Genomic DNA, 23,858 nt, shown 5'->3' on the forward strand with positions numbered 1-23,858 from the left:
AAGGGCAATTGCTCCTGTAAGAAGTTGTCTGACAGTTTTGATGTATATAGACACATGGTAGAGCTCGACAGTCTCAACTTTTTTTTTCCCAGTCAGATTTTCTCAATTTATAACAAAAATTATATAGACAAAACTTGCATTTGATCCCTGTGTTCTATTTTTCTGTCATTTTCCTTGGTTGGCAGCTGGGGTCATTAGACACATTTTTTATAATAAATAAGATAAATGAGGAGAAAAGCTCACTTGGCCCTGTGGGCCAGGTGTGCAAAAACAGAAAGGACTTAAAACGACTCAACTGACATGGTTTTCTTCTTTGAATTATGGTACTTCACATTTTGTAATGTAAGGGCCTTTTATAGCTTACTATACTACATTGTATTATGGGTTTTACTCATTATTGAAGAATGTATGGTAACCTATAATTGTTTCTGTGTCATTTGGTCTCTTGTGGAGAGTCGTCTCAGTGACATCATACCACATCTTCTTTTTATATATAGTTGCTTATTCTGTTTTGTTTAGACTCTGGTGGATAGTTGTCTCATTGGTAATTATACCACATCTCATTATTTTATATTGTGACAACATTGATACATTGATATTAAAAAGTTTATTCTTAAACATGTAAACATATATTTTTGACTATAACACATTCACTTGTTATGACTTTTTACATTTCTATAAAACATATTATTCTTCATGATCATATACAACAATCTATGTATTGAACTATTTCAATCTGATGAATTGATACAAATTATTTGATCTTGTTTTCTGTAATTTTGATTTACAGTTACATTTAAATGTTTGTACAATGTTTTAAACAATTACATTTAAAGTTATTAATAGCATAGAATCTTCAGACCATTGATGACTAGTTCATTCCCTCTGGCTTCTTTCCACCATGAAATTCTTCAATGCACAAATGACAACTCCAGTTACCTGGAAAAAAAAGGAAATACAATGTACTTGAATTGTGCAAATTTATTAATTATATTTTATCAATATGGGGTCATCAACAAATGAATCATTTTTGTTGATTCTGGAAGCTTTTCAGATTACTCTATTTATAAGGTGTCTGTTGAATTGATCATTGCAAGATAAAATAATCAGCTGCGCCATGAGCTCATGATACACCCGTGACATTTTCAAAGAATAAAGTTCAATTTCTTTTCAATGTCACATTAGAAATTTATGAACATCAAAAGAGAGTTTAAAATCCTAAATTTTTAAAATACTAAAGGGAGCTTACATTAATAGATATAAACAAATGCCCAAAGTTGCATGAGAACTGCTGAAAGCATTTTTGAGTTTTTGTCCGTAAACTGGAAAATCCCCCTTTTTTGATAAATAAAACACTGTAACTTGGAAATATAAAATCTTAAATTTATAAAAATCAAAAGGTAGAACATGTTAATAGATATAAACAAATCACCAAAATTTCTTGCAAGTTGAGGAAAGCATTCTTGAGTTATTGTCTGAAAACTGGAAAATCCCCTTTTTTAATGAATAAAACTCCATAACTCAGAAAACTAAAATCTAAAATTTATACAAAGTTAACAATTCACCAAAGTCTTATGCAAATTGGTTAATGCGTTTTTGAATTATGTCCGACATGTTGACAACGGACGGACAACAGTATACCATAATATGTCCTGTAAACTGGCATATAAAAACCATCACTCAATATATTGATAAAGAAGAATTATTTTCTAAAACATCAGGTATGTCTGTTTATATTTACATCTACCTATATCCTTTCTTTTCAATTTAAATTTGTTAATGTACATTCGGAAATTATTGTGAGCTTTTTATTAATGCTAATAATGTGACTTCGTGATTATAAAAATAATAAGAATTCACATTGTGATATTTGGTTCATATATCTGAATGCAGATTTTCAGAAAATTGCAATTATTATTCTCAGATTTTTTCCCATTCTTCAAAAATCGCAATAATAAGTTCATGACTACATGTGAAAATATCTGAATTTACAGAATTTATTGAATACATACCTTCTGGTGGTGTGGTGAGAGGTGGATTTAAACAATACATGTGATATCCACGATCACAATCATCACAAAACAGTAACTGGTCCTACAAAAGATAAATGTTTATATAGGAATAAAATATTATTGATACTGTTTAATGATGAGTGGAAGAGCAGTTAATAAACAGGTAATAAGTCACATTTGGCAATTTTTGTGGTTTAAAATGTGGGAGACATGCTATTGGAAAAAGTGAAAAGATTAGCCATGTGTGCCATTATTTTATTTAGGAAATGTTTGAATATGATTTCACAATTATTGTTTAACAAACATTTATCAATTATCAAAAATATATATATCAAAACAAATAATATGTCTTCTTTGTGTAAAATAAATATTACCCAACAGTCATTGGTAACACTAAATGCCCTTATTACCTATGACAGGAACATAGAAATAAACATTATCTGTTGTATATAATTTTTATTTTATACAAAAGAGTTATGTTTATCAAGTTTTTTAGTTTCAGCTGCAACCCTTTTTTCATGCAGACTTTTTTTTATTTGTTTAATATCAATTCCATATATATCAACATTTGTGTGGTAGATAAACTTAACAACTCAACTTGTCAAGCAACCAACAAGAGGCAGTAACATCCTAGATCTTATAATCACCAACCATCCATCCAGTTTCCATAGAATTGGGATCATACTAGGTATATCACATCACGATACATTGTATTCTGAAATCAATATAGCACCAACTAGACATCAGCAAAAACCTCACCAGATATCATTATACAGAAAAGCAAAATGGGAGAATGTAAGGAATAATATCAAAAACATCACTCACTACGTAGATATAACAAGGGAAGATAAGTCAGTAGAGAACATGTGGAATATATTCCAGAACCAGATGCTCCGCAGGGCGCAGCTTTATACGACCACAGAGGTTGAACCCTGAACGGTTGGGGCAAGTATGGACACAACTTTCAAGCTGGATTCAGCTCTAAATTTGGACTGTGATTGAATAGTTGACACAGCATAGGTTTCTGACACAGAATGAATGTGGTCTAATGAAATTAAAATAAAATTGAGAATGGAAATGGGGAATGTGCCAAAGAGACAACAACCCGACCATAGAAAAAAACAACAGCAGAAGGTCACCAACAGGTCTTCAATGTAGCGAAAAATTCCCGCACCCGGAGGCGTCCTTCAGCTGGCCCCTAAACAAATATATACTAGTTCAGTGATAATGAACGCCATACTAATTTCCAAATTGTACACAAGAAACTAAAATTAAAATAATACAAGACTAACAAAGGCCAGAGGCTCCTGACTTGGGACAGGCGCAAAAATGCGGCGGGGTTAAACATGTTTGTGAGATCTCAACCCTCCCCCTATACCTCTAGCCAATGTAGAAAAGTAAACGCATAACAATACGCACATTAAAATTCAGTTCAAGAGAAGTCTGAGTCTGATGTCAGAAGATGTAACCAAAGAAAATAAACAAAATGACAATAATACATAAATAACAACAGACTACTAGCAGTTAACTGACATGCCAGCTCCAGACTTCAATTAAACTGACTGAAAGATTATGATTTCATCATATGAACATCAGGCACAATCCTTCCCGTTAGGGGTTTAGTATCATACCATCATAACATATATGAGAAGAACATAACCCGTGTCATGCCAACAACTGGTTTTTGAATAAATGTGTTTAGTTCCGATGAAAAGACCCTATAAGTGAATCAATATTAACGCCAAAATATGCAATCTTTAATGACCTGACAACAGTATGGTAACTATATCCCTTCTTAATAAGTCTATTCAAAGGTTTTGTTAGTTTTTGAGGTGAATACTGACACCTTTGTGCTTTATAAAGAATATTTCCATAAAAAATTGGATGTGAAATACCTGAACGTATAAGAAGTCTGCATGTTGAGCTATATTTACGAATGATGTCCTTATACCGATGATAAAATTTAGTAAATGTTTTGACTAGTTTGTGATATCGAAAACCCTGGTGTAACAATTTTTCAGTAATACATAAATTTCTCTCAATAAAATCTAAAACATTGTTACATACACGAGCGAATCGTACAAGTTGAGATATATAAACACCGTAAGATGGTGACAAGGGAACGTCACCATCTAAAAATGGATAATTAACGATAGGAAATGAAAAATCATCTCTTTTATCATAAATTTTAGTATTCAGCTTTCTGTTAGTGATATAGATATCAAGATCGAGGAAAGAGCAGTGGTCATTGTTAGTATTAGCTTTATTTAAAGTAAGTTCAACAGGATAAATTTCTTTAATATACATACTGAAGTCGTCATTATTGAGAGCCAAAATATCATCCAAATATCTAAAAGTATTATTAAATTTGTTTATCAGATGTTGTTTCGATGGGTCTTTGCTTATTTTTGTCATAAATTGTAACTCATAGCAATACAAAAACAGGTCTGCAATAAGTGGTGCACAGTTAGTCCCCATTGGAATTCCGATAATCTGACGATATACAGAATCCCCAAAGCGAACAAAAATGTTATCTAGTAAAAATTCAAGGGCATATATAGTATCAAAGCATGTCCAATTGACAGTTTTTTTGTTTATTGCTACTAAAAAATGACCTAAAAGAGTTTGAACATATATATTCACATTCTGATTTTTTAAATGCCCATTTAATTAGGTGTGTGAATTTTTTCTTAATGAGAATGTGAGGCAATGTGGTATACAGGGTAGAAAAATCAAAACTTTGAACAGATTCAAAATCACCAATATAAGCATGCAATTTATCAAGTACTTCCAACGAGTTCTTGACACTCCAAAAGTAATTAATTCCACTATTTTCGAAGGCCTTATTTGAACAATTTATTATCAGGTTTTTAATGGTACCAAGTGTGCTGGTAAGAAGAATAGACAATTTAGTAGAGGAACAATGGCTTGAAGACGAAATAAATCTATATTTGTAAGGTGTTTTGTGTAGCTTCGGAAGCCAATACATAGTTGGGACTTTTATTGTATTTGGCTCTGCTTGTAAAGCGGTAGCTAAAAGTTTATGTTTGTTACAGATGTCGTTTTCTGAAAATGGAGTCAGTTGGAATGTTAAAATGTTTGTTTTGCCTTTGAGCAATTCACTATGCTGTTGAATATTAATCCTCTCAAAAAAATTGAAGAAATAGCAATAACTACTCATTTAAATACATCATAAAATATTAAAATGTAAAACAAGTGCTTGTTATCACTGAATGGTAAAGATTGTTTTAATTTATCAGTTGGTAGTAAAAGTGAATATACATTGTATATTGTATAAAACAATGATTTAAGTTGATTCAACTACTATTCTGGACAAAGAAAGATAACTCCAATCAATTGAAAATTTCTTGCTATTGCACAATATTGTGCAATTAGATATTTCTTGCTATTGCGCAATACTGTGCAATTGAAAATATTTGCTATTGCACAATACTGTGCAATTGAAGATTTCTTGCTATTGCTCAATACTGTGTAATTGAAAATTTCTTGCTATTGCACAATACTGTGCAATTGAAGATTTCTTGCTATTGCTGAATACTCTGCAATTGAAAATTTCTTGCTATTGCACAATACTTAATATAATAATTTTGGATCCTGATTTGGACCAACTTGAAAACTGGGCCTAATAATAAAAAATCTAAGTACATGTTTAGATTCAGCATATCAAAGAAGCCCAAGAATTCAATTTTTGTTAAAATCAAGCTAAGTTTAATTTTCGACCCTTTGGACCTTTATGTTGACCAATTTGAAAACGAGACCAAAAATTAAGAATCTACATACACAGTTAGAATGGGCATATCAAAGAACCCCAATTATTCAATTTTTGATGAAATCAAACAAAGTTTAATTTTGGACCCCGATTTGGACCAACTTGAAAACTGGGCCAATAATCAAAAATCTAAGTACATTTTTAGATTCAGCATATCAAAGAACCCCAAGGATTCAATTTTTGTTAAAATCAAACAAAGTTTAATTTTGGACCCTTTGGACCTTAATGTAGACCAATTTGAAAACGGGACCAAAAATTTTATGGTCATAAACCTTGTGTTTAAATTTCATAGATTTCTATTTACTTATACTAAAGTTATGGTGCAAAAACCAAGAAAAATGCTTATTTGGGCCCCTTTTTGGCCCCTAATTCCTAAACTGTTCGGACCTCAACTCCCAAAATCAATCCCAACCTTCCTTTTGTGGTCATAAACCTTGTGTTTACATTTCATTGATTTCTATTTACTTATACTAAAGTAATTGTGCGAAAACCAAGAAAAATGCTTATTTGGGCCCTTTTTTGGCACCTAATTCCTAAACTGTTGAAACCAAACATCCCAAAATCAATCCCAACCTTTCTTTTGTGGTCATAAACCTTGTGTCAAAATTTCATAGATTTCAAATTACTTAAACTAAAGTTATAGTGCGAAAACCAAGAAAATGCTTATTTGGGCCCTTTTTGGCCCCTAATTCCTAAAATATTGGGACCAAAACTCCCAAAATCAATCCCAACCTTCCTTTTGTGGTCATAAACCTTGTGTTAAAATTTCATAGATTTTTATTCACTTTTACTAAAGTTAAAGTGCGAAAACTAAAAGTATTCGGACGACGACGACGACGACGCCAACATTATACCAATATACGACCAAAAAATTTTCAATTTTTGCGGTCGTATAAAGATATTGAGTTGACCACAAAAAACTAAAACTTCATATGAACTAAATAATGAATTGAGTTCAAAGTCATGTGAACACTGTAACAGCCATGAAGATTTTGCAAGGATTCCATTTAACAAATTTGGTTATCTTATTACTTCTAATAATTTACAAATTCATTCGATAAAAACAAAACTTTACAGTCTTATTAAGCATTAAAGCTTAACCATGAAAATAAAGCCAAGGACAATGGAAAGACAAACACTTCAAGATATAAAGGTATACAGTCTTATACCTTCTAAACTATTTTAAGCTTTATACAAATAGTCAACACTTTACTCTCTATTGCAACAACATAAGCATATCTATGTCTTACAAACTGTGCCTGCCATTCCTTGCTGGCTAGACAAAATCCAACACTTACCACATAACAAATGTGGAAGAGATTTCAGAATGTATGTAATACTAGAAGCCACAATGACAAAGAGCCTATATGTACAATGTATATCACTAGCCTAGTATTTTTTGTTTTGATCATTATTGCTGGACTGACAAAGTTCTGTCTATCTGATATATTTTTCAAAATCATAAACCAAAAAATAGAGAGGTTCGAATAAGTTTAAGTGCACAACAACTATAAGGAGTCAGTTACGGGTTTCAGGCATATTAGCAGATCTTGTTTTGCTGATTTGCTGATTATCATCGCTGTTTATAGTTTCTCTCTTGAAGAGGATTTGAAAGCCATGGAAAATTGGTATATCTTTACAATCTCAGTCATCAAATGTCTATCTTCTATTTCAAACCATGGCCACCATGTAGGCTGGTGGGGGCAAAATAACATTATAAATTACTCGTAGCAATAAAAATCGGTTCTCTCAAATGGAATATAATTAATATAATTCATATGATTGGAAATCTGTGCATAAAAATTTGTTCATACAAAATATTTTCAGACTTACATCATTGTCAGATGTTCCGCATAGACCACATGACTTGCATTCAATGCATTGCCATGGATACTTCTTCACTGATACAATCATATTCTGTGTAAATTGAAGACAAGTTGGATGTCCTAAAAAATAAACCAAAAAAATGTATAAGAATAATAAAATAACATGACACATTATTTTCCACAATGAAGTAATTGAATTAATATATGCGACACAATACCAGGGCCATCATTTTGATACACCATGCCTTATATAAGAATAATAAAATAACACGACACAGTATTTTCCCCAATGAAGTAATAGCATTAATATTTGTTTTTATCAGACTTTTAATGAGGGAAAATATCATTTTACAGTCGAAAATATCATTTTACAGTCAGAGGACTTACCTAAATAAGTGATTTTCTAAATCACTGATTCAAGTAACATTATTTCCATAAAGGTTGGAAGTTAGAGTTCAGTTGTCTTTCTTCAATAATCACCTATTTAAGTAGTACAAATTAATCACTAGAAGAAGTGATTTAATTTTATTGAAGCTTTAACTATAGAATACTAATGATCCAGGGACTAATTATGTTTCTAAACTTATCAGAACCAGCATCTGTGTTGTCTATGATGACCAGGTCATTTCAGGTGATGACCTTGTACTGAATTTAGGATAATAACATAAAAATCACTTGTTTAAGTATCAGACCTCAATTTCCTTCCCAAAAATCACTTCTTTAAGTATCGTTCTTTTAATAACCCCACTAATTTCAACCCCCCCAAACAGTGAAATTTTTATCGTGAACAGTAGAATTTTATTACATAATCTGAAAGATGAAACCTTGAACTTCACAGGAAAAATACTCCCACTGCTGGGAAAAATCTTTTAAGAAAGTATCAGTTCATTATGTAAAGCCATTATTATAGCAATTTTTCTACTAAAATAGAATTTTCAGCTAAATGATAGCATCAAAGGCATAAACCTTGCTACTTAAAAAAAGCAAAAAGTTCATTTTTTCTTAATTTTACTAATTAAAAGATATTATTTAAATCTATGTGTTTAAAATTCTGAAAAAACTACAAAATCCCAATTTGTGACAAAACCTCGAATTTGCTACTCAAATAAGTGATTTAAAAATCACTTATTTAAGTAAGTCCCCTGACTGTTTTAGGGAACCCTTATCTCATATTCAATTTTTGCAAATACTATGTGTAAACTTGCCATTACATGTCAATATATACTGGTAAGTACAATTTAATCACACTTGACATTTTTGAACTTTAATATCTGAATATGATATCATATTTATTTGTCAATAAAATTAAAAAGGATTGAAGAATTTCCCTAGTTTTATGATTTCAGGAACCAAGTAATGGCTCTAAACATCATTGATCATACCTTATTCATGGTCTGCACATTAAAAACTAGTGTAATTAGGAATGCATTAGGTTTTTAAAATTAGTCCGTCGGCTACAAGCATATTTCAGACGAATTGTGCACATCCTGCTACAAGCATGAAATTTGGCATATACCTTCCTCAACTATTACTCTTTTATTTCAGATAGGGAGGCATTTGAAAAAAATAACTCACTTCCGGTAAAATCCAAAATGGCGGACATCATACTTAAATTAGCCCAATATCGAAGGCTAGTATGTGAAAAGGTGTTATTAACATGCTTCTATCATAATATTTGGTACAAACCTTTGTTTTGTACTAGTTTTGGATACTTGATATAGATTAGATGTCTTCAAAAACCCTACTTCCGGTAAAATCCAACATGGCGGACATTGTACTAAAATAAGCTTATTTTTAGGAAGGGTAATTGAAATGTGTTTTAAAGTATTGCTACTATCATTATATTGTGCAGGAACCTTTCTTCGGTGCTTTTCATGGATACAATGTATAAAACATATGTCTTTAAAACCCTTACTTCCGGTGATATTCAATATGGCGGACATAGAAATATCAATTTTCTATTTTAATATTCAACTTTTTCAAAATGTAAAGAAAATGTTTTTTGTTGTTGTTTTTTTTGCTTGTCATTAAACTTTTGGCTTCTAGTTATCCTCAAAACCACTAATTTTATTCTGTAGTAAATTTTTAAATAACACTTCCGGTAAAAAAAAACCCAATATGGCGTAAATTTCAAACCAGGTGCTCCGCAGGGCGCAGCTTTATACGAACGCAGAGGTCGATCCCTGAACAGTTGGCTGAAGGACGCCTCCGGGTGCGGGAATTTCTCGCTACATTGAAGACCTGTTGGTGACCCTCTGCTGTTGTTTTTTATTTGGGCGGGTTGTTGTCTCTTTGACACATTCCCCATTTCCATTCTCAATTTTAGTTGGGGCAGGTATGGACAAAACATTTAAGCGTGATACAGCTCTGAATTTGGATTGTGATCAAATTTTTGACATTATATGGGTTTTTTACACAAAACAAATGTCAAGATTTTACAAATCAATTAAAGATTTCTTCTTCAAACTTATTTAAATCTAAAATTAAATAGTTGACACAGCATAGGTTTCTGACACAGAATGAATGTGGTCTAATGAACTTAAAATTTTTTTTGCCTTTGAGCAATTCACTATGCTGTTGAGTATTAATCCTGTCAAAAAAATGTTTGAAGAAATTTTCTTTTTATTTATGAAATCTGAAATGAGAACAAGTATGGACACAACTTTTAAGCTAAAAATATTTTAGATAAGATAAGGAAAAAAAACTTCATCAGCAACATTTTATATTGGCAAATTTCCAATGAAGTTATTTACATAAAGTTATTGGCAAATAAAAATAGAAAATGACATCATAGTCATGTCTGGCAAATGTCCAACATACATTATCTAAAAACATTTTAGATAAGATAAGGAAAAAAAGCTTCATCAGCAACATTTTATATTGGCAAATTTCCAATGAAGTTATTTACATAAAGTTATTGGCAAATAAAAATAGAAAATGACATCATAGTCATGTCTGGCAAATTTCCAACATATATTATCAACTACTATTCTATACAAAGAAAGATAACTCCAATTGAAAATTAATTGCTATTGCACAATATTGTGCAATTAGATATTTCTTGCTATTGTGCAATACTGTGTAATTGAAAATTTCTTGCTATTGCACAATACTTGATATGGAATCCTGATTTGGACCAACTTGAAAACTGGGCCCATAATCAAAAATCAAAGTACATGTTTAGATAAAGCATATCAAATAAGCCCAATAATTTAATTTTTGTTAAAATCAAACTTAGTTTAATTTTGGACCCTTTGGACCTTAATGTAGACCAATTTGAAAACTGGACCAAAAATTAAGAATCTACATACACAGTTAGATTTGGCATATAAAGAACCCATTTATTCAATTTTTGATGAAATCAAACAAAGTTTAATTTTGGACCCCCATTCGGACCAACTTGAAAACTAGGCCAATAATTAAAAATCTAAGTACATTTTTAAATTCAGCATATCAAAGAACCCCAAGAATTCAATTTTTGTTAAAATCAAACAAAGTTTAATTTTGGACCCTTTGGACCTTAATGTAGACCAATTTGAAAACGGGACCAAAAATTAAGAATCTACATACATAGTTAGATTCGGCATATCAAAGAACCCCAATTATTCAATTTTTGATGAAATCACATAAAGTTCAATTTTGGACCCTTTGGGCCCCTTATTCCTAAACTGTTGGGACCAAAACTCCCAAAATCAAACCCAACCTTCCTTTTATGGTCATAAACCTTGTGTTTAAATTTCATAGATTTCTATTTACTTATACTAAAGTTATGGTGCAAAAACCAAAAATAATGCTTATTTGGGCCCCTTTTTGGCCCCTAATTCATAAACTGTTGTGACCTCAACTCCAAAAATCAATCCCAACCTTCCTTTTGTGGTCATAAACCTTGTGTTTAAATTTCATTGATTTCTATTTACTTATACTAAAGTTATTGTGCGAAAACCAAGAATAATGCTTATTTGGGCCCTTTTTTGGCCCTTAATTCCTAAACTGTTGGAACCAAAACTCCCAAAGTCAATCCCAACCGTCCTTTTGTGGTCATAAACCTTGTGTCAAAATTTCATAGATTTCTATTCACTTAAACTAAAGTTATGGTGCGAAAACCAAGAAAATGCTTATTTGGGCCCTTTTTGGCCCCTAATTCCTAAAATGTTGGGACCAAAACTCCCAAAATCAATCCCAACCTTCCTTTTGTGGTCATAAACCTTGTGTTAAAATTTCATTGATTTCTATTCACTTTTACTAAAGTTAGAGTGCGAAAACTAAAAGTATTCGGACGACGACGACGATGACGCAAGACGCAAGACGACGCAAGACGCAAGACGACGCAGGACGACGACGCCAACGTGATAGCAATATATGACCAAAAAATTTAAATTTTTGCGATCGTATAAAAATGAGTCCTCAATCCATATCTTTGATTAAGAGTTTTATATAGATTGATTAAAACAAAACAAAATTACTAAAGTACTTAAACATTTTTCAAATTACTACTATTTGGCTTAAAATACATGTTTATTCACAGTCACCACCACGTGCATACAAAGCAGTGCACGGGAGACCCGATTTTCCACATTTATAACGACCGCGACATCCTCTGTATCTGTATCTGTATGAATACTTTGTCGAAACCAATTCTGGCTTTAATATGACGGCTTGAGAGAGCGCCGCCGATTTATTGACGAGGCGTAGGAGCAGATTTGACCCTCTCTATTCTTCGAACTTCTTGGCAGTTATGTTTTTCTTAGGACGTGCTTTTTTGAGAAATTCGTCTGGTTCAATAGCGGGAATCAGCCCCTAAACCACTTTGTACATAAATATCAATTTCTAGCTTGTTCGTCTTGCAGTTATCTTGAGGTCTTGAAGTTCCAGTTGGACAAGCATATTGGAGACACACCCTTCCTCTTTTGACTTGTAATCCATGGTGATAAATTTTGCCCCTTGACGTTGTATCCTTTGTAGCTTATTCATGTTTGTTACCGTGTAGGGGTCCCATACTATGGCGTCATATTCCATCGTTGATCCGACGGGCTAGATGTAAGCTGTTTTTTGCAATCTTGTGGGCAGTATTTCAAGTTTCTTCTTTGAAAGCCTAGTGTTGAATTTGCTTTCTTTGCCACGTTTAATAGGTGGATGGTCCATTTGAGGTCTTCCGAAATTTGTAGGCCTAGGTACGGGTTATGCTTGACTTGTTGTAGTATGTGTCCATTAAAACTGTAGATTTTATGGCTTTTGTTTCTGATGCTTAGGATGTAGCATTTTTTGGCATTGAACCACATTCTCCAGTACATCCATAATGTACAAACTTCTGACAAAATGATGAGGCCTTAGAAAGAGTTATTCAAAAGTGATCCTCTTTGTCCATTTGCCATCCATTAGCGCCTGAACTGGGTAGCATAAGAGCCAATTCCAAGCTCGTCCCCCTAAACACTTGCCTTAGTATATTGCACGTTTTATATGCTAGAAAAGACCAGACCAAGGTGAGGGAATACCTTCAATTAGTCTTCCCTTTTGCGCAAATAGTTATTTTCTTGCTTCGTTAACCGTGATCTTACAGTTAAACCTCGGTAATTTTGGCTGATCAATCATCATTCTTTATGTTAAAGTCACATCTTCAATTGTCATCAATGTTTCCCACGCAGTCTTTTTTTCCTTTTCAAGCAATCAGAGAACCATATCACAACTGGTAAAGACATGGATCACAATAAGTGTGTGTTATCACTCATTGCCAGGTGCATTTGAAAGGTCTTTGATATATATTTATCCAAAGCTTTTTGCCCTCCCAAACACAATCCATATTTCGTCTACCCCTGTCAGGGAATAGCGAAACAGTTATGACAGCATCATCAGTAACGACTATTCGAATCATGACTCGTGCAAGTTCGTGTTTCATTGCATCAGACACATGCACCATGATTCTATTGTCAGCCTCTTAATGTGAACATGGTGAAATACATCACGAGGTTGATAAGATAGATTATCCTGAGCATTTGTTATAAGAAGCAAGAGCTACATTTACGAAAAAGGAAATACACAGACGAATCAAGAGTTAAAACAAAATCCTCAAAATTGGCAAAGTTTTCTGAGAAATGACAACAATAAGAAAGAACTTTTAAGTTTTCATTCGCAACAGCTTGCTCAATAGATTTTGAGGAAAAGCTAGTTGTAGTAACAGTTGTTCAGGATGTTCTGTGTTATCCACCACATGATGATGTTTCAAGCTTAGCACCATGTTCACATGAAGAGGCTGACACTTGAATCAAGATGCATGTTTCTGATGCAGTGAAACACAGACTTAACTGAGTCATGACTCGAACAGTCGATACTGATGTTGCTGTCATTGCTGTTTTGCTATTCAGTGACATAGGGGCAGACAATCTTTGGCTTGAATTTGGAAGTGAAAAAAGCTTCAGATATATATCTATCCATGACCTTTCAAATACACTAGGCATTGAGAGATTATACGTTTGCTGGAAAGGAACTACGTTGGTGACATGGATGGTGTTTGAAGATGTGACTCTATCATTCAGAATGATGATTGATCAGCCAACATCACCAGATATGGATTTGACAATGTCATTGATAGAACGATACGTGGTTTTGTTGCAAGATGGAACAAACTTATCAGATGGGGTTAACAACCCAGAAAACATGTGTTTTATTGAGGCTATTCCCACGACTCAGTCTAGTCTTTTTCAGCAAGTAAAACGTGCAATATACCATGGCGGGTGCGAATGAGTAACAAGCTTGGTATTGGTTCCTATGCTAACTAGTCCAGACGCTTATGAATGGCGAAAGGAAAAATATGATCCATGGGAACCCTTTTGGACAACTCTTTGTGAGGCCTCTTCATCTTATCAGGAGCTTGTAATTTATAGATGTAAGAAACACTAGTTACCATGATCTTTGTAAATTTGGAAAATAAGCTCTCCGATTGTGAATAAACATGTATTTAGAGCCATAAATTAGTCATTCTTAAGATGTTTAAGAACTTTAGTGATTTTATTTTGTTTTAATCAATCTATCCAAAAACTCCACATCGAAGATATGGATAGAGTACTCATCTTTGTAATTTACGCCATATTGGTTTTTCTTTTACCGGAAGTGGTAACTTTGTATTTAAACATACAAAGCTGAATAGAATTAGTAGTTTTGAGGATGACTTAAAGCCAAAAGTTAAATGAACAGCTAAAAAAACAACATTTTCTTTACAATTAGAAAAAAGTTGAACATTAAAATGAAAAATTATCAATATTTCTATGTCCGCCATATTGAATATCACGGGAAGTAAGGGTTTTAAAGACATATTTTTTATACATTGTATCCATGAAAAGCACCAAAGAAAGGTTCCTGCACAATATAATGATAGTAGCAATACTTTAAAAAAAAATTTAATTACCCTTCCTAAAAATAAGCTTATTTTAGTACAATGTCCGCCATGTTGAATTTTACCGGAAGTGGGGTTTTTGAAGACATCTTATCTATATCAATTATCCAAAACTAGTACAAAACAAAGGTTTGTACCAAATATTATGATAGAAGCATGTTAATAACACCTTTTCACATATATACTAGCCTTCGATATTAGGCTAATTTAAGTATTTTGTCCGCCATTTTGGATTTTACCGGAAGTGAGTTATTTTTTTCAAATGCCTCCCTATCTGAAATAAAAAAGAAATAGTTGAGGAAGGTATATGCCAAATTTCATGCTTGTAGCAGGATGTGCACAATTTTTCACAAAGCCGCCGTACTACATGCATGTACATTATAAATGTCCAAATATAGACATTTAAAAAAAATAATTGTAATTACATCAATTTTCCATATCAACAACACTTCCTCTACTGTAATCTCCTGCTGTACAATGCATGACATAGGATTAGTAATAGTATGTATACATCTTACCAGAACGTCCACAATCACTACAGGAAACCAGATCTTCTGGCATCTCAGTTTTCTTATTTTCAGTGGAATCACCCAAACAAAAATCACAATAATTATTTGCAGATATCTTATCATCTATAGACATATTACTTTTTGGACCTGAAAGATAGAAAAATAATATACATGTATTAATACTCCCTTTATAGAAGACAATAACTTATCAGAAAATATCTGTATTCTTCCATTAGTGACTAACTGCTAGGTAAAGGCTGCCTCATAAAGTGAATGTCAATAACTGTCATGTACATTCAAATTTAGGTTCATTTTTCTGGGTTAGAAACATTTAAAAATTTTAAATAAAGTACAATAATGGCCCGAGAACACAGTTATTTTGTAGTGCATTTCTTTTAGACAATAAATTCAAATTAAAACAAGAATGTGTCCACAGTACACGGATGCCCCACTCGCACTATCATTTTCTATGTTTAAAGGACTGTGAAATTGGAATAAATTCTCTAATTTGGCATTAAAATTAGAATGATCTTATCAAAGGGAACATGTATACTAGGTTTCAAGTTGATTGGACTTCTACTTTATCAAAAACTACCTTGACCAAAAACTTTAACCTGAAATTTGCACTATCATTTTCTATGTTCAGTGAACCGTAAAATTGGGGTCAAAACTCTAATTTGGCATTTAAATTAGAAAGATCATATCATAGGGCACATGTATACTAAGTTTCAAGTTGATTGGACTTCAACTTCATCAAAAACTACCTTGACCAAAAACTTTAACCTGAAGCCAAAAACTTTAACCTGAAATTTGCACTATCATTTTCTATGTTCAGTGAACCGTAAAATTGGGGTCAAAACTCTAATTTGGCATTTAAATTAGAAAGATCATATCATAGGGCACATGTATACTACGTTTCAAGTTGATTGGACTTCAACTTCATCAAAAACTACCTTGACCAAAAACTTTAACCTGAAGCCAACAAGAGTGCACACGCTGAAATGTCTCGCCTTCTATACTAATCATTGATATTATGTTGATAGTCCTAAGTATAAAGCTAAGCTTTATAACAACTGTACCATAAACTTAACATTAACCAAGATAACTAAACAAAGACCAATGAACCTTGAAAATGAGGTCAAGGTCAGATGAACCATGCCAGGCAGACATGTACAGCTAACAATGCTTCTATACAACATATATAGTTGACCTATTACTTATTGTTTAAGAAAAATAGACCAAAACACAAAAACTTAACACTGTGCAATGAACCGTGAAAATGAGGTCACGGTCAAATAAAACCTGCACGACTGACATAAAGATCATAAAATATTTCCATACACCAAATATAGTTGACCTATGGCATATAGTATTAGATAAAAAGACCAAAACTCAAAAACTTAACTTTGACCACTGAACCATGAAAATGAGGTCAAGGTCACATGACATCTGCCCGCTAGACATGTACACGTTACAATCATTCCATACAACAAATATAGTAGACCTATTGCATATAGTATGAGAATAACAGACCAAAACACAAAAATCTAACTAACCACTGAACCATGAAAATGAGGTCAAGGTCAGATGACACCTGCCAGTTGGACATGTACACCTTACAGTCCTTCCATACACCGAATATATTAGCCCTATTGCTTATAGTATCTGAGATATGGACTTGACCACCAAAACTTAACCTTGTTCACTGATCCATGAAATGAGGTCGAGGTCAAGTGAAAACTGTCTGACAGACATGAGGACCTTGCAAGGTACGCACATATCAAATATAGTTATCCTATTACTTATAATAAGAGAGAATTCAACATTACAAAAAATTTGAACTTTTTTTTCAAGTGGTCACTGAACCATGAAAATGAGGTCAAGGACATTGGACATGTGACTGACGGAAACTTCGTAACATGAGGCATCTATATACAAAGTATGAAGCATCCAGTTCTTCCACCTTCTAAAATATAAAGCTTTTAAGAAGTTAGCTAACACCGCCGCCGTAGCCGCCGCCGTAGCCGCCGCCGGATCACTATCCCTATGTCGAGCTTTCTGCAACAAAAGTTGCAGGCTCGACAAAAACTTTAACCTGAAATTTGCACTATCATTTTCTATGTTCAGTGAACTGTAAAATTGGGGTCAAAACTCTAATTTGGCATTTAAATTAGAAAGATCATATCATAGGGCACATGTATACTAAGTTTCAAGTTGATTGGACTTCAACTTCATCAAAAACTACCTCGACCAAAAACTTTAACCTGAAGCGGGACAGACGGACGGACGGACGGACGGACGGACGAACGAACGGACGCACAGACCAGAAAACATAATGCCCCTCTACTATCGTAGATGGGGCATAAAAATCGCACCTGCTCTTTCTCAAAAAGATTTTTACAGTATAGTGTAATACCAGTAATTCTGTGTTAAGGGGGTGTAAAATTCAGTTTGACAGCTTAAGACGTGATAAAATTTGACCTTTTTGAACTGGACCAAATCACTACTTAACATAAAGATTCAGCCCCCAAATTTTTTTTATCATGTAAATACATCCCCTACTTAATATTTCATGCATTTAATATCAAGAAATAAATTGGGAAAGTGTATCAAATAAAACATGCAAGTTATACACTGTTTACACTAGGGACTATATTCGTAGACAACGAAAACCAAAGGACGATAACTGTGTCCTTGGACCTAATACCTGGTATACTGTTGTAACTTTTTTAAGTTAGCTGTTCTTATGGCTTATAATTTATTTTTCATTCGATCTTATTGGCTAATCATTTCTTAGATTGCAGACAAACTTGAAGTTGCACTCAAAATTATTCAGCAATGATGCCATGTAATTTTTTTGTACAATGCAGCAACATCACAATTTTCCTGTTCATCTGCATCAATTTACGATGAATGCATGCAACCTCATTTATACATACTTGTATGAACAGCTACAAGCAATGTAATGTTTTGGACATGTTAAAAGATATTTCTTTGACTACTTCATGCAATTTCATTCTACCTCAAGAAAGTTATTATGAAAAAAACATTGCCAATGAAAAGAATAATGGCATTTTATTGTTTTATCCTGATTTCATCACTCTTAACATATTTTAGCTGATATTTCATATCCAAAACAATAATGCCATTATTCTGTAATATACACATCATATTTAGTTTAAACATATTTATTTATAGTGGATTGGGAAACATGTTTTGCAACTTATATTAATCCCTTTCCACTTTGCGGGTGCGAGTGCTGCCTTGTAGCGGCATTAGCCTGCTCTTTTTCGAAATCTACAAGGGTGTTTTTAACGTGCAAGAGACATGGCTTTCTCTTAACACAGATCAGCCATTTATCATCCCCTCCTGACGGACTATCATCGTTTGCTCAAGACCATACTCGCAAATGGTGTCAAGGGAGAGCTGAAATTTTCATCCTGGAACGGGAATCGAACCAGGAACCTTTGTGTTAGTAGTCCGATGCACTAACCACTACACCACGGCCTTCTACATGTCTCATTGAAAACAAGAATGTGTCCACAGTACACGGATGCCCCACTCACACTATCATTTTCTATGTTTAAAGGACTGTGAAATTGGAATAAATTCTCTAATTTGGCATTAAAATTAGAATGATCTTATCAAAGGGAACATGTATACTAAGTTTCAAGTTGATTGGACTTCTACTTTATCAAAAACTACCTTGACCAAAAACTTTAACCTGAAATTTGCACTATCATTTTCTATGTTCAGTGAACCGTAAAATTGGGGTCAAAACTCTAATTTGGCATTTAAATTAGAAAGATCATATCATAGGGCACATGTATACTAAGTTTCAAGTTGATTGGACTTCAACTTCATCAAAAACTACCTTGACCAAAAACTTTAACCTGAAGCCAAAAACTTTAACCTGAAATTTGCACTATCATTTTCTATGTTCAGTGAACCGTAAAATTGGGGTCAAAACTCTAATTTGGCATTTAAATTAGAAAGATCATATCATAGGGCACATGTATACTAAGTTTCAAGTTGATTGGACTTCAACTTCATCAAAAACTACCTTGACCAAAAACTTTAACCTGAAGCCAAAAACTTTAACCTGAAATTTGCACTATCATTTTCTATCAGTGAACCGTAAAATTGGGGTAAAATCTCTAATTTGGCATTAAAATTAGAAAGATCATATCATAGGGAACATGTGTACCAAGTTTGAAGTCGATTGGACTTCAACTTCATCAAAAACTACCTCGACCAAAAACTTTAACCTGAAGCGGGACAGACGGACGAACGGACGAACGGACGAACGAACGGACGAACGGACGCACAGACCAGAAAACATAATGCCCCTCTACTATCGTAGGTGGGGCATAAAAATTATGGAAATAATTTTCCCCTCTGTGTCAAATTGTAAATCAAATTTTACAGAACTTGCAAGTCAAGCTAACTAAATTTTGAGAATAGACCTTTAATAATTTTAAATTCAAAGTTGACTGATCATAAATATATCCAGATGATCCATCTGCACTTTGTTTCCTTCACCTTCTACAAAAGTTGCCAGACTTCAATGAAACTTTTGCATTGTTTCCAATAGTACAGCCAAGCACAGTTACTAACCTGTCAGTCATGTGAAATGGCTTCATATCCATTTCATCTGATTTAAAGATGACGTTTTGGTTAGCAATTTTTAATAGAACAATTATGAGATGTTTTCTTAAAGGGAGTCAAATACAACTTTACAAGACATTTTAATTTTTTTGCATGCATTTTGAAATATGTTGTAGATTAAGATTCATAAGACTTCATAGATTAAAACAAATAAGACTGCTACACATGGCCAAACGTACATCCCCCGGTGTAAATAACGAAATTTAATTTTGTAACAAGTTATCATTGTGGTACGATAGTTAAAATATGGTAAAAATTCCAAAACTAACTTCCATATAAAAATGATCCATCCACTTACCATGAATAGTGAGAGCTTACGGTATGATGAGTTGTGTTTATAAGGTGTTGTAAAAATTCTTCAACAAATGGCAAAGTCCCATAAGTCAAATCAAAATGAAAATATAATATGGTCAAAGACACATTTCTAAACAGGCCTTCAAATACACAAGACTGCAAATTTGAGATTTTTGACAAATTTTCAGTATTTCAACCAAAAATGTACAAGAAGAACATTGTTTACCAAACAAATATTATGTTGGCAGTAAAGCTATGAATGTAGTTCTTAAAAAATATATAACTTTTGTTATAAATTGTGTAGTGTTATTATTTCATTAGTTCTGTAACTGAATGTAGATTTATTTGAAAGGGTAGGCTTTCTAGTTTGAATTTCTGTAAAAATTTTGATTGATTTAAATGTAATCCGGCGTCAGTACATAGAGTAAATTGCCTAAATTCTAGCCTTTATTCTTCCCCGGAAGTAGACAGACTGACCCTGTTGTCAATAAAAACAAATTTTTGCAACGGAATGCCGGTCATGAGGCACTGAGATTGTACTTAGACACTTCAAAATGAATGCCTAACATGAACCAGAAGTCCCAAGGTGGCTATCAAAATTATTTATTGAACAGGACTCTATGTATTTACTATGATTTTCAATGCGTTCCAATGGGGCAAATAATTGGGTCCCCGTTCCAGATGCCATAATTTGCAATAGCATGACATATTTGCAATTTTGTATAAAAATGCCTTTAACAGAATTAAGGTAGCACAATACAAAGATTTTTTCACTCCCAATCAGACAACTTTAAACTGATGTAATTCATTTCATCCTTCTTTATATTTTATAAATGAGGTAGAGTGGGGCGCTCATATTCGCCGTGGACACAATTTCGCCATTTTATGATTTTGAGGTGTAAAAACTTCAAAGGATGGTTGAAATTGAAGAAATATGCCGGTAAATTATATTTTTATAACAAATATGATAATTTTTGAAAATGAGACCATATTTCGGCACTTACCACAGAGAACCGAAAAACGGACAACGATTTTCAGCCAATTTCCTGAATGAAAAAAAACGATTTCAAAGAAGTATCTCTTTAGTAATTCTTTGACTGATTGCCCTAAATTTCAGTTTTTTTTACACCTTTCAAATTTCTGCTATTCGTCTATAATGAAATTTATTTGATACATATTGTTTAAAGCTACAGTTAATTGGTTTTAAATAGATGTGTAACAACCGCGAATATGTGTCCCCCGTTGACAAAACATCAGGAAATTTCAAACACCCTTTAATCCAACATTTCAAATGATTTTTCTCAAAACAAACACGTTTTAAAGCTAAGAATATTTTGCATTTGAAGTTATCTTCATATAGAAATATCAGTATACTTCAAAAACATAAGGACCTGAACATAAACTGAAGAAAACATGGAAAGATATGGCGAAAATGAGCACCCCACTCTACCAAAAGAAAGAGGAAAGATTAATCTTTCAAATTGTGATAATTTCATTATGACATAATTATTACATAATTAATTATTATGTAATTAGTTGCTATATTGTGATGTCCACACTTGAATAAATTTAGCTTCTTTGTTCTTCAAAGCATTCCATAACCCGAATAATTCAGTCGTTATATTCCGCTGATCTACGAAGGCTACATTAAAGCCTGAACGTCTTCCTCGATAAAGACCGTCAACCGGAAAATTCACACCGCTATGCAATATGGGAATTTTGATTTAAGTTGGCAGCTAAAGAAGGAGGAGTTCCGGATGTTAAATGATGTAAACTGATGTTAATTGATGTTAATTAATTATTATCGGATTTGTGTTAATTGAACATACGTGTTTGGTAAGACAATTACAAGACAGTTGCGCAGACTCATTATCCTGATCGCCGCCGATTGGCTCTCTCTCTCAGAGAGCAGGCGACGCGGCCAATGATCATAAGGAGTTCAAGCCCTCGTGTGGGAGAAAATCGGACACGGAAAGGGCTTGAATTATTCGAGTTAAGCATTCCAAAACATTTTATAGATTCTTGTACAACACAGCTTGATCTCCAAAACTGTGTCTCAGATTTCTAAAAACATAGAACAAATTTTATACCCAATTGAATTTAGTGGTCTCTTATGAATTGATGTTGCAAACTTCATTCAAGATTTATGAGAGAATTAAATACAATAGGAAAAATCTGAGACACAGTTTTGGAGGTCAAACTGTGTTGTGCAAGAATCTATAAAATATTTTGGAATGCTTTGAAGAACAAAGAAGCTAAATTTATTCAAGTATGGACATCACAATATAGCAACTAATTACATAACAATTAATTATGTAATAATTATGTCATAATGAAATTATCACAATTTGAAACATTAATCCGTCTTCTTTCTTTTGGTACCTCATTTATAAAATTTAAAGAAAGATGAGTGGAATTACATCAGTTTAAAGATGTCTGATTGGGGATGAAAAATCTTTGTATTGTGCTACCTTAATATATGGAAATATATAAAATTTGACAATTTTTTCAGTAAATGATATAGACTCTGTAATATTAAATTTCAAGTAGGATTTGACAACTTTTTAATATTGACTATTGACAAAATCTCTTAATCATTTTATATGGACTCATGTAAGAACCAATCAGTGTATTTATCTTTATACTTAAACCAAAGCATATCTAAATCTTCATCAAGAGTGCTTTAAAATCTTACCACTGGAATTACGAGTTGATCTCTGAGGCTTGGGTGACTGAGATAATTCTTGATCATCTATGATACCATTATGGAAATGGTTGTAATGATATGATAATCCTGGTCTGGTCTTATACCTGGCATTGCACACTTCACAGGCATATGGTTTTTCTCTTTCCTCTGGGTTTAAGTCTTTATCTTTATCAATATTCTTCTTTCTTCCTCTTCCAGGTCCCTTTTATCAATTAAAAGAAAAGATATATAAACATTAAAAAGTCATCTCAATCTAAATTTTGAATTTTGCTTTGTTCTATCATGGAAGTAATACTCAATATTACTTCCATGGTTCTATCAAGATTAGTAATGTTGAAAATAAATGGAGAGTGTGTATGATGCTTCCGCTTGTATATCATATAATGTTATAAACTGACATAACTGAACCAGGTGCTCTGCAGGGCACAGCTTTATACAACCGCAGAAGTAGAACAGTTGGGGCAAGTATGGACACAACATTCAAGCTTGATACTGCTCTGAATTTGGATTGTGAACAAATTTTTGACATAATATGAGTTTCTGACACAAAACAAATGTCAAGATCTTACAAATCTATAGCGCAATATTGTGCAATTAAAGATTTCTTCTTTTAACTTTTCAAAAATTTGGAATTTGAGAAATTTGAAGAAAAAAAATAATTGAAA

The 23,858-nt window shown here is 32.9% G+C and overlaps 1 protein-coding gene across 2 annotated transcripts in view; it reads right to left on the reverse strand.

The window, feature by feature from the left end:
• Positions 1–588: 588 nt before the first annotated feature.
• LOC143079202 (zinc finger protein ubi-d4 B-like) overlaps positions 589–23,858 on the reverse strand; it is a 46,557-nt gene continuing 23,287 nt past the window's right edge. For both annotated transcript variants that reach the window (XM_076254438.1, XM_076254432.1), the window contains exons 5-9: positions 23,182–23,395; positions 15,534–15,671; positions 7,636–7,748; positions 2,013–2,094; positions 589–939 (exon numbers count right to left, since the gene is read on the reverse strand). In XM_076254438.1, the coding sequence (XP_076110553.1) occupies positions 872–939; positions 2,013–2,094; positions 7,636–7,748; positions 15,534–15,671; positions 23,182–23,395 (615 nt within the window). In that variant the 3' untranslated portion in view covers positions 589–871. The remainder of the gene's footprint in view (positions 940–2,012; positions 2,095–7,635; positions 7,749–15,533; positions 15,672–23,181; positions 23,396–23,858) is intronic.

The sequence above is a fragment of the Mytilus galloprovincialis genome, chromosome 1 (assembly GCF_965363235.1).
Source record: "Mytilus galloprovincialis chromosome 1, xbMytGall1.hap1.1, whole genome shotgun sequence".
NCBI lineage: Eukaryota > Metazoa > Mollusca > Bivalvia > Mytilida > Mytilidae > Mytilus > Mytilus galloprovincialis.